Source organism: Branchiostoma floridae, chromosome 1 (genome assembly GCF_000003815.2).
Source record: "Branchiostoma floridae strain S238N-H82 chromosome 1, Bfl_VNyyK, whole genome shotgun sequence".
Classification (NCBI taxonomy): domain Eukaryota; kingdom Metazoa; phylum Chordata; class Leptocardii; order Amphioxiformes; family Branchiostomatidae; genus Branchiostoma; species Branchiostoma floridae.
Window position 1 is genome coordinate 17,662,596 of NC_049979.1, and position 12,674 is coordinate 17,675,269.

At 38.4% G+C, this 12,674-nt stretch overlaps 2 protein-coding genes across 2 annotated transcripts in view; one reads left to right on the forward strand and one right to left on the reverse strand.

Annotated features, from left to right (window-relative positions):
- The first annotated feature begins 324 nt into the window (after positions 1-324).
- LOC118411471 (adenylosuccinate synthetase isozyme 1 B-like) lies at positions 325-10,152 on the forward strand. The gene is made up of 14 exons (XM_035813755.1): positions 325-579; positions 2,437-2,539; positions 3,509-3,571; positions 4,895-4,945; positions 5,135-5,192; positions 5,296-5,341; positions 5,502-5,563; positions 6,071-6,152; positions 6,299-6,425; positions 6,578-6,732; positions 6,881-7,005; positions 7,342-7,439; positions 7,708-7,857; positions 8,152-10,152. Exons 1-14 carry the CDS (start codon positions 373-375, stop codon positions 8,202-8,204), a joined length of 1,380 nt encoding a protein of 459 aa, XP_035669648.1. The 5' UTR covers positions 325-372; the 3' UTR covers positions 8,205-10,152.
- A 957-nt stretch (positions 10,153-11,109) lies between these two features.
- LOC118411483 (N-alpha-acetyltransferase 40-like) overlaps positions 11,110-12,674 on the reverse strand; it is a gene marked incomplete in the record, with an annotated part of 3,538 nt that continues 1,973 nt past the window's right edge. The window contains 3 exon segments of the mRNA XM_035813774.1: positions 11,110-11,938; positions 12,187-12,264; positions 12,397-12,480. Of these exon segments, the coding sequence (XP_035669667.1) occupies positions 11,776-11,938; positions 12,187-12,264; positions 12,397-12,480 (325 nt within the window).

Consider the following 12,674-nt stretch of genomic DNA (forward strand, 5'->3'; position numbering starts at 1 on the left):
GAGTGATTGGAGACCTTCAATTAGTATGTTAAGGAGTACAGCCTCAATATAACTATGCAAATGCAACGTTACATGTTAAGGTAACAGTATGTAGTTTCATGTGAACCATGAGAATCTTCCCAGAAGGATCAAATAAATGACCTTGGGAGAGTCCTTTGAAAACGGTAACCTTCGGATGGACAGTGTATTTTTCCATCCAAAAAGGTTGACTTCGTACATGTAAACGAATATGTATATTGAGCTGATTGCATACTGTGAACTCACTAGAAGTGGATTTGAAAAGTTGCGGGAAAGTTCAGGTGCATCCTGGGTGTTGCACATAGCGCATGCGCGACCCGGTCGGGAATTCGAAACCCGCGAAAACGACAGAAGATGGCGGAAAACCGCGGCAACATCGCGCCGCCTCGTACGGCAAACGGCGACCATTCCGACCCTACTGAGGACGGACCACTCGAGAAACGATTACGGTATCATGGCAACAAAGTCACCGTGGTTCTGGGCGCACAGTGGGGGGACGAAGGCAAGGGGAAGGTCGTGGACATGCTGGGGACGGACGCCGATGTTGTCTGTAGATGTCAGGTGAGGCGTGGGGACGAGGGGAGGGGAGGGCCAGAAAATTTATGGCGCTAAAACTTAATAACTAGAGATCGATACAGTTGTGAAGTACGATTTACTGCTCCAAACTTACATATCACGTGGCATGACCTATCCAGGAACATTTCCTGTATGTTCGCATGGCATTATGCCAGCGGTCCGGCTCTGAGAGTCATCAGAAGAAAAAGTCGATCAACGTTTGATTAAATCTCTTCATGTGATAATTGGACATTAGAGCTATATTTAGGGTCTTCATGCGTCTTTACCCCTCCAGTCTATCACCCTGCGTGTGAACGGAAACTGCGAACCGTGCTTGTGATTTTGAAATCAGTGTAACCTCAAACTGAGTCAAAGAGTACGGCAGTTAGTGCCCCCCTCCCATCTTTGACGTTTGTTATGAAAGCCATGCATAATTGTCATGTTCTAGTGTATCTCAGTATGTGTTTGCATAACACGAAACCTGACCATCTGTATGGCTCTATTTGGGTCACCCAAAACAACCCAGATGTGATGTGTAGGTAGCATTAAAGTAGACAGATATAGATGTTAAGGAAGGGAAACAATCCATATGTTTTTTTTACCTTTCTATGGTGGAGATGGCACGCATTGCATCGTGGTATCTATGCAGTATCACTCACTCACTCATTCTCCGGTTTAACGTCTGTTGTTCCCCAGCCTGTGGGGGTTAGACGTATGATATTAATAAATAAATACCATATACACTAGTCTACACACAGAAATACATCTACTAGTACAGAAGAAAGAAAGAACAGATGATCAAGCCAACTGTAACCAAGGAGGTTGCTGTAACTACAAACACAAGACAGACAACTAATCAGGACAACTGGAAGTGTTTAAGTTCCTGAGGATTTAATTTCGCGGTAGTAGTGGTTTTAAGTTCACGGTAGCACCATGCACTGTAGTCTCTTACTGTCATTGAAAAATGTTTGCAGTGGTTTTAAGTTTGCAGTGAAGCGGCCACCGCGAAAACCGCGAACATTGAATCACTTGAAAGTTTCTGCATTTACAGTATTCTTCAAGCAGAAGTTGGGTCACAGAGATAGTAGTGGCCAAGATTTTTCCTGGCTTGCTCCCCTCACCTCTGCCTCAAAACATAACAGGGCTGGGCTCTCCTTTCAAAATATGTCTTTGGTACGCCGCCCTGTGTAGAATTAAAAATTGTTTTGCAAATCGCTTTATTGCACAGGATTATGCCCATCCAGTACACTGGTCCGTGATGGCCCCATACTGCCCTCGCCACTGCCTTTCCACAAGTTTGACAGTGCATCATAATGACTTTGTTCACGTGATAATGAATATTTTTAGAGACATCAGAACATTGAATGGTTCTTAAGAATTACTCTGTGAGCTATGGTGAAAATGATGGAGCAGAAAACAGACTTGCAAGTGCATTTCTGTACACGCATTCACTTGCTATTGTCAGACTGGAAGCTTATACAGTCGCGTGGGTAGAAACACCAAACTCCTGCCACAAACTTTCACCTAGTTACAAATTGGCTGTAATGTGTTAGAGATTTAGAGTGATTACACTTAAAGGCTTGATCTGTTCAATTTTGAGGCATAGGTGATGGGAGCGAGCCGGTAAAAATCCCTACGACTACTCCGCGGCCCATCCTCTGCTTGAAGAAAACAAATGCAAGACAGACATGCATACAACTTAGAGCAATACATGCATATTGGGGTAAATTCTGTTCTGTATACAAAGATACTGCTCAGTTGTCAATGTATTGGCAAAGCACATTGTTTCTGTGCTTCAATTATCGAGCCAACACATCCACACACTCAGGAATCAGTCAGGATGCCTAAATTCTATTGTTTCAGGGTGGTAACAATGCTGGCCATACTGTAGTTGTGGAGGGAACTGAGTATGACTTCCACCTGCTACCCAGTGGAATCATCAACGATAAAGCTATTTCAGTTATAGGTGAGTAGAAAAGAAGAACAACAGGAAATGTTCTGTATACTATGCTACGAGAAGACTGATGGATCATCTTATGTTGTACTAAGTAGATACAGTATTTGGTATGCAATGAGTATTTTGGAATGTCTTTCAGTGAACAGTTAAGGCACAGTTATGTCAATTATACAAGAGTATCAAAAGGGAATAGCATCTGTGCTGTAATGACTACAGTACTTCAGTCTGTAATGTTAGTCTAAGTATAGATTGCTGTCAGGATTGCATTTGTGTATTTGTGCCCATATTCACAGCAAAATTGAACAGTAACATTAAAATCTTCCAGTTTGTATTTGGGTCATCAGTTAAGCTGGCTGGTTTATTGCACATGACCCTGTATGTCAGCCATGACCCTGTATGTCAGCCACAAATCCTTTCACTCCTGTCAGCCATTCCGACACAGCTATATTTGAGATCCCTCTGACGTCACTCAAGGTTTTAATTTCCATACGGAACCAATGAAAACATGCCACATTTCCAGGGGGGTGGCCATTTTGCTTTTCAAAATCAAATAACACTATGGTGATTCTCTGATTTTACACATACATATTTGAAATATCAATGCAAAAGACATTTTATTTTGTTATTTGCTATTGGATATGTGAATATTTCACAATCATTTCTCAGACTGTCACTATGATTTATAAAAGTATAATTTTTGAAATCAAATAAGGTTTGTTGTACTTGAGGGTAAAGTTAGATAGTTGATGTATGAAATGATACATCAATTCTTATACAATTGAAACCACATTTACTGTCCTTAATATTTGTAGCCATGTTAAAGCTACAAAAGTATTCTGTGCCAATTATGCTAATAAACAAAATTATGCTGAAGTTTATTTTCAGGGTTATGCCTGTTATACCAATGACATTAACAATTTTAACAAATTCCTTTGTATGTGAATGTGATTTAATCACCACCACTTTTAACTCCATCAGGAAATGGGGTGGTAATTCATCTTCCAGGACTGTTTGAAGAGGCTGGGAAAAATGAGGCCAAAGGTGAGACAACCAATTTGTTTATACAGGGGTCATCCTGTAGTTTTAGGGTTAGGATACAAACGTCCTACAGTTGTAGACGAAATTGTATGTGTTTTTTTACTTCCATGTTCTTCATTGTTCTGCTGTTAAATATGCTGTGTCTTATATTCCTGTGAAGATATCTTATTTTAGTCATACTCTTACTTAGTATCAGGCCTCTTCCTTACCATTGCTCTAAGACGTAACAAAGGATATTTGCCCAACAGCTGTTGAAACTATTCCAATCTCTGTCATATTGGTACACAGCACATTCTGGACTAAAATAGTTGTCAAGAAGTAGATCATAACATGTTCCAATAATATGGCTTCTATGTCCTTGCCAGCAAGGGCAAACTGGTTCATAGGTCTACCATATTATTGTATATTTTTTCATGTCATCTTTTTTTTGCATTCCATTTTACAACTGTGTTTGTATCTAGCTAAGTTTTCTGCAGTCCTCCAAATTAAATTCAGAGATCTACTTAGTAAGTTTAGAAACCTTAGTTTTAGTAGTGCTAAATTTCTATGATAGTAAGAATATTAAGACTATTCAGTTTCATTCGACTTATGCCTGATTGATGTCTGAGTTATAACATGTATTAGTATTGGGGCAAACTTTTAAGCACATAACAAGCAATGAGACTCCAATGTTGTGAAAAGCATGGGATAAATTCTTCCCCAGTCACTGAACTGTTAGGTGTCATCTTATCACACAGCTTGTAACTTGTCAGTGGAATATGTCATGATTGATGTTCCGCTGCAGCTGCCCTGTATGTTTCTGAGAGCTGGTGACCTTTGAGCTGTGTGTTTGTGTGGGTGTGAAAAAGACTTTGGCTTATGCCTTTCTACATTTGATACCACAATATTTTGACATTTCATATTCAAAATATTTCATACTACCATGTAACATGTTCATGTGCTACACTGTATTTATTAACTTGAGGCCAAGCAAGATTTACTTTCATGATCAGCAAATTCTGCTTTAGCCATTGTGAAACTTTTTCTAGAAAAAATCGATAGATAAAGCATTCAAGAACAAACAGTTAACACTGGATCTACATTTTCATGACTGTGTTGTACTACCTAAACATCAAAGGAATTATTGATGTAAGATTTCATGTCTAATTTTACTTTACTTTACTATACAAGAAACATGATTTTCCTATGCTCACCTAGCCTTTATCTTTATATGTAGATAGTGTACAGAATTTGATACCAATTGTATTTAATTGTGGGGGAGGGGGAGGGAGATCCAAATATACTGACTGATATTTTGACATCGTTACTTTCCTGTTGTTCCTCCAGGACTGATAGACTGGCAGGACCGTCTCATCATCTCTGACAGGGCTCACCTTGGTAAGCCGACATTCCATTTCTTTAAAGATATACTTATATTCATTAATGATACAATATATCATACTTGTAAACAATGGAACATAATGAATTGTGTAGTTCTGTACTACTCAAAAAGTAGCGTAGGTTTGTTCATGTTCACTGTATGTGCCTTCCTTGCTTCTAATATGATACAACATTGTGTATTTTCAGTTTTTGACTTCCACCAAGCTGTGGATGGACTTCAAGAGCTGGAGAAAGGAGGGAAAAGGTGATTAAATGAAGTAACTACTGGTCTGAGATTAAACTCACATATTAGATAGAAGACAACACCTGTTATCCTGTCACTGATTACTCCTCTTTGTTTCCTACAGCCTTGGCACTACCAAGAAAGGCATTGGTCCAACATACTCTTCCAAGGTAGGAATGTTTGTTGGCATCTTCATTGTTCAGACTTTGAATTCAAACAACTGTAGATCTATGTCCTTTTTTCACACCATTGTACTATGATTTATCCTCTGATATTTTGACCATGGTAGTAGAACTACAACCTCATTACCACTATTCCCCATGTCCACAGGCAGCACGCAGTGGTCTCAGGGTCTGTGACTTGCTTGCTGACTTCAAGGTCTTCTCAGACAGGTAAAAGTGGCTAGCCTTTTACATGAAGAAAATAGAAAAGATATAAAACTTCATTCTTTCTTGAGGCTATACAGGACTCGAAATTCATTTTTGGGATTAGGTGCAATGGTGCACCCAGCTTAAAAAATTGGGTGCACCCAAAAAATTTTGGGTGCACCACTTAAATTAAACTTTTTAAATTTGATTTAAAGTAATAATCTAATATCAAATTCTTAAACAAGTACCATGACAGATATTTTTATTATCTATCAAATGCTTAGATGTCAAGAATATGATGTATACTAGTATACATCATATAGTAGATATCTTTACATACATTAACCTAAGAAAATATTTGGGTGCACCCACAGAAAATAATTGGGTGCACAGCTCCAATTTTGGGTGCACCTGGGTGCACATGCACCCAGTATTTCGAACCCTGCTATAGAATTTTAATTATGTCATGACTTGATTTGAACCTTAATACAGGTAAGTAAATTTGATAATCAGTTGTATTTCTGTTCACAGGTTCAAGATGCTTGTGACGCAGTACGAGCGCATGTTTCCAAACCTTAAAGTGGACGTTGATAAGGAGCTGAAGCGTTATGAGGTGAAGAAATAGTCTGTGCCATCACTGCATTTTTGTTCATTCTTGTCCCATACCTCTGATTTTTGTTGGTTGAACATTGTTTGCAGTCACATATAATATAATGTCTATCTTCTAACTACGATATGCAATCTTTTGAACAACTGCAGGACCTGAAAGAAAGGGTCAGGCCCATGGTGAAGGATGTGGTGCACTTCCTGAACACACAGCTAGAGGGCCCACAAAAGAAACTTCTTGTGGAAGGAGCCAATGCAACCATGCTGGACATTGACTTTGGTACAGACAGGATTGCTCAAGATTCATGATAATTGAATTTTCATAACCTTACTGAATCTGATAATGTCAATGTCTTGGACATGATTGTTGCCAGGGTGTTATGTCATTTTTAAGAAGGTTTGGACAATGCTTGGTGGTGTATTGTCCTGTAGGAACATATCCTTACGTGACATCATCCAACTGCACGGTGGGCGGAGTGCTGACAGGACTGGGCATCCCTCCCAGATGTATTGGAGAAGTGTATGGTGTGGCCAAGGCTTATACCACCAGGGTAGGAGATGGTGCCTTCCCAACGGAGCTGAACAATGTAAGAACTTGTGCTTCACTTTTATTTGCTCTTTTCTAGTTTGTTATTTCTATTTCCCTGCAAAGCAAAGCCAAACTTTTTTTTTGCATACCCCAAATGCTTTCACAAAGTAGAAAAATGTATATCAGCTTTGTCATTGTGTGTGTAGGAGCTAGGAGAGCTGCTACAAGAACGAGGCCATGAGTTTGGCGTGACCACCAAGAGGAAAAGAAGGTGTGGCTGGCTGGACCTGGTGCTGTTGAAATATGCTGACATGATAAATGGCTTCACAGCGTGAGTATGATCAACACTTACCTTACCTAGTCCCAGTCTGATCAACACTGCAGGCTGGTTATAGTAAAACATTTACTTAAACTGCATGTTGTGGGATAGAATGAAGAACTGGAAGGGTTAGGTATGGTACCTGAAATATTTGAGTCTGTCAAGAACAATGATGGTGTAGTGCATATTTGTATTTGATGACTTCACCAAAAAAATACCAATTTTATTTTCATCATGGAGAAAGTTGAAGAGCCTTGATTGGTTCATATGTCCCAGTGATATACAAGATTGAGAAAAGAGCCAGATTGACAAGACTGTGTTAACAGATGTTTGATGTTGTGCCCATAGTATTGCGCTAACCAAGCTGGACATTCTGGATGTCTTTGATGAACTCAAGATTGGTGTTGCCTACAAACTGGATGGCAAAAAGCTTCCCAACTTCCCAGGTGAGAACATATTCAAAATAAATAGCTTTCATTAAGCCTGTGTAACATTTAATAGTGTTCAAAGACAAACTCTTTTTGTGCTCGGTCAGCTTTAGAATGGCTAGATGCCTTCTAGGACATTTTTATTGAATGGACTAGTGGCTAAAAACAGGAATGATTGATTGGTCTTTAATTTTAAGGCAAACAGACGAGAGTCCATGCCATTCTGCCTGGTGATGACTTTTCAGTTGGTTGTTGTTGAGGTTTCCTACTGTTCTGTCCCCTCCAGCTAACCAGGAGATGCTGAAGCAGGTGGAGGTGGAGTACTGCACCATGCCGGGGTGGAAGACAAACACTGAGAACCTGCGCAGCTTCCATGACCTGCCTGAGAACGCACAGAAGTATGTCAGGAAGATTGAAGAGGTTCTAGGAGTTCCAGGTCAGTATTCTCGCTTAGTCAATCTTCCTTATAGATGGTGTATGTAAGCTTGATAAAAGTAGAAATAGGCTAAGGAATAGCTTTGCTTTCAATATTTTTATCTCAGAATATTGTTATTGATCACTATCCCATCCTTGTCAATAAACATTTGTATTGTCTTTGTCAGCAGCTTTGTAATACACACATGCTAGTTGGTCAGCCCTGGCTTTGTGCACTGAACAGCCAAACCCAATAAATAGATAATACATTTTTTATCAGATGAGACACCGATTGATATCTTTTTTCCTTTTCCAGTGAGATGGATTGGTGTTGGCGCTGCCAGGGACTCCATCATCAAGATGTTTTAGTAGGATTTGGGCCATGTCACGCTGCCTCTGCACCACAAGAACTTTACATGACTCATGCTGCTCCTCAGGAACTCTGGGATAGTTTGTGGTATAGCATAAATTGCAGTAGTCCAATGAAGAAGGATGGTGTTTTAGCCAAATGTAAGCAATTGCTGACAAGATGTAAACCTGATAATTCAAATTTAACCATGCCATAGAGTCACTTAACTACATGCAGAATCACTTCGGCACAGTCTTATGCCAGTATGATATCAATGGTATACGTCTTCAACTGTAAGGCAATGTAAGTCAATGAGAGTGTAATGCACTGTGATAAAAAATGTAGTTAGTGTAACATAGAAATATTGAAAACAGTAGTTGTCATCTGTAGTCCTTCCATTTGATATGCTTTTATAGATTGAAATGGAATCAGAAATAGAACACTGTACTTTCCTCTACACTTAAGGATTAAGGTTGAACTTGTGTACATGTAGGTCCCACACATGGAAACAGACACATGGTGTTGTGATGCTTCTATTGTATCAGCCCTGCAAGTATAAGTGTGCTGTGAATTTGTTTAATACTTTACTTGTCTTCCTTATACACAAGTGGTGGTTAAGTGGCCAGGGAAATGAAATTGCCCTCATGGTAAAAATGAAGGCTGGTCTTACTGCAGAGTACTGTATTTCAATGCAGAAATGGTGAACAGTGTATAAATCTCCTGCATAGGATAATGCCAGAAAGGTATCTATGGAAACACTAGTACAGGATTACGCTTTCCTCTCACTGAATAGCCCAAATTAGTTATTTCAAGAGGGAAACAGGTGGCTTGTGTGTTTTCTTCAGAATTCTCCTTCAAGAAAAGTTTTTTGGAAGTTTGATTGGTGGGTCATATTGCTACTTGGTACATCCGTAATGAAAAATTCAAATCTATTACTAAAATAAACAGGTAGTTATTGCATTATATTTGATGCCTTCTGGTAGCTGCTTTGGTCTACCTCAAGAGTTTGTGGTGTTTGGAATGTTGGAAAGAAGTATTGTTTTAACTTGTGCCATATTGTATTGCTGTTCTCACTGCTGTGTTTGAAGGCAACTCCTGTGCAGAAAAACAATCAAAAATAGGCAAAGCAAAAGCCTAATATTTTGAACAGATTGTTTGAAGTAAGTTCCTCAGCTTTTCTGGACAGAGAAAATTTAGGACAAAGACTAAGCAGCTTCCCTATATCCTTGCTGATAACATGCAAAAGTGATACAGATACCCTTAGTAACCATATAGCATGTAGATGTTTAAGATCTCTACCTGCAAGTTATACAGCTCATTTGGTGTTGCTGGATTTTGATACTTTCTTGCCATTGGCACAAAGAGTGTTGTTCTTTTAAGTACAATTTTGTGTCTTCTGTTCAAATGCAGCTATTTGTCTACATGATGACAACACCTTCCAGGTATGATAGGTTTCTGTTAACAACTGCTGTGGGAAGGGATGTATTGTCCTCAGCACTAAAAAATATGGCAGGAGTAATATTTAAGTTTTGTGTGTTGTGGAAGTTTAGCAGAACTTATTCCTGTTGTGCACCTGTCAATGTAAATAAACACAGATGGGAAGGATAGAATTGATATTCCACACAAGGGAAGCAAATTAAGCCAAAGTGTTAAGAACAAGAACATTGCAAATTGAGTTCCATACAAACATCAACCTTTCTACAATCCCAAAGGTTATGATTTCACCTCGTGTTACACACTTTATAATCGGTCAGTGCAAATTTTAGTTTATGTCCTTATGGGTGGTTGTACACTGATAGGTGCATCAGTTGGGTAGTAAACAATAGTTTATACCAGATGTAAACTAATGATGAGGATGATGTGTAAAATGTAAGGTGGTGTTGGTTTTACAATAGGTTAAAATATGTATCTTTTATCACAAGAATTACTATGGCAAAGCATGAAATAAATTTTGATTTGAAAATGTCATATAGTCCAAGTCTGTACTTCAACCTAAGGAATGTGCCCATCATTTTGAGGCCTGGACTTGTCCACAGTCAAATAAGCCAAAATGCTGCAGCTATAAAATTTCCACTACATCATTATTTGTATAATTGAACACAGTGACCCATGCCCTTACATCCATAGCCCTACTGACGAATAGATGGAATCCTCAAATATACCGGTAGGTTGTAAAGTTTCTTGTGGATTTATATGTTTTCATCATTAATTTTGTAAATTAACTGCACATTGGTATAAGATACATCTAATTTTGTTAATCATTATATTAGTTTTAAAAACAAGCCGTCAACCCTTGCTTTAGATACTCAACTTACGTTCCAACAAAACGGCCCAAAGCAGTTCCAAACGAGGCACTAGAGGGTCAAAATTTGTATTACTTATACCCTGCCCAAGAGCTAGCACAACCATTACCACTTCTGGAACATTAGAATAATGTCAAACTCAGAAGCCCTGCTGCAGTACCATGGGAAGCTGCTGAAAGGTCAAATTATAAATTGAGCTTCATCTACTTAACATATGAGGATCCATCAACAGCTTCTCGAGTTATATGTCAACAGCCATTCCATCATAGCACAACTGAAAACAACCTTGGAGAAGGTAATTTGTTCTATAATATGTTGCAATTCAGCTTTGGAAGATTCATCAACATGAATTTAAACGGCACTGCCATGGTGCATGAGTCTGCATATAGAAGATTCTACTTTTCTACTGCTTTGACTGGATATGCAGCTTTTCATTCATTTTAAGACTTAGCAGCCTTCCCCAGTTTTATATAAAAAAATAAAAGATGTGTATCAACTTCTTTTTACAGCATTCTAATAAATCTGTGAACATTTCTCATTGCCAGCACCTAATTTTAAAAATTTGGCTAAACTCTAATATAAACAAAGTCAACATTGCTATGGAAGAAAAAGACTAAGAAAGTATGTAGTTGGGCTGACACCCACAATTTATTCATTATTCAGCATGATTTCTGTCCCCAGGTTTGATAGGATAAAGGTTAGAAATAAATGGTCCACTTATTCTAAAATTTTTCACCTCATGTAATGTTAATACAATTTCAAACTGTAATGTATACTGTAAATGCAGAAATGTTCACGGTGGATTAATGTTTTTCTATTATGATATTAGATTGCAGTCTATGGTGTTACCGCGAACTTAAATCCACCGCGAAAAGTCCTTTTTCCCGCTACCGCGAAATTAAATCCCCGCGAACTTAAATACATTTACAGTATTCTACTTTTTAAGTACATATACATTTACTTGTGGGTAAAGCATTGATGTATTCTCTTGGTGTCTTGGTATGTCTGCATGTGTTTCTGCAATTCTCAATACATGTATACACAATTCAGTGTTGAATGCCCTTGATATATCTACATATGCTCTACAAAAATAATAATGTACCTGCCACAATACCTTAAACAACATCAGCACCAGCTAGTCTACAAAATCAAACCAATCAGTGGTCAGAAGACATATGCAAAACATTTGTTGGGTATCATTTTCCATTCCATTGTAGTAAAGAAGATGAGATAAGCATAGTTTGGTCAATATTCAGAGGCAGATGTGTAAATGTGAACCATGTAGTCATCAGTGGGGTTGGTTGCGTGAGCAGCCTGAGCCTGAGCAGCATTGGTCACCCTCCTGCTGTTTCTTGACTCCCAGAACTGTCTTCTTGCTGAGGATCTCATAGCAATACTCATCTGCCTCCATGGGGTCACACAGTCCGGGGTCTGTTTCATCCAGCTCAAACCTGTCAATCACAAAGCAAAAGTCACACTTAAAATAATTGTTGATGACTAAAACTCAAATTGCAGTTGTAAGACAGGATTGCGTTGTTCAGTATGACAAATATGGAGTATAGAAGTACATTTTAACTTCAATTCCACCAATCTTAAGAGACATTCATGCTTTTGTTGATTCTTCAAAGTATGTAATTATAAAATTGGCTGGGTGGAATGAAGCCGACTATTACTCTGACTCTTTCAGATCAATACTGACTTTAGTGCCCTGAGGAAGAAGTCCCTGGATTCTGTGTTCATTTTGAAGACTGTGACCATCACCTTCAGCATTTGGGCCCTGAATAGCAAAAAGAAATAGTAAATATACACATACATCTAAAAGTATTTACATACAAAGAAGAAGAATGTTTTATATTGTGTAGTGAACAAAACTGCAAGTATTGTTATCTGCAAATTATGCCCAACTTACTTGTTAGCCAGGAGCTGTAAAATCTGCATCATGAACTTCCCAAGGCCTTTTCTTCGAGCTGTCTTGGTCAGCTGGATTTCATAGCTATCAAATAAAAATGGAAAAGCAGAATTATTACGGAGAAGGGAAGACATGTTTAAAATTCTATCTCAACTATAAGAATTGATATATGTTACATAACATTCTGTTTCACATCATCAATAAGGCTTTAGAAGGATGATAGCTGAGACATAATGATTTACAGGTTTTGACTTTTTCATTAAGTGGTGCTGTGATCA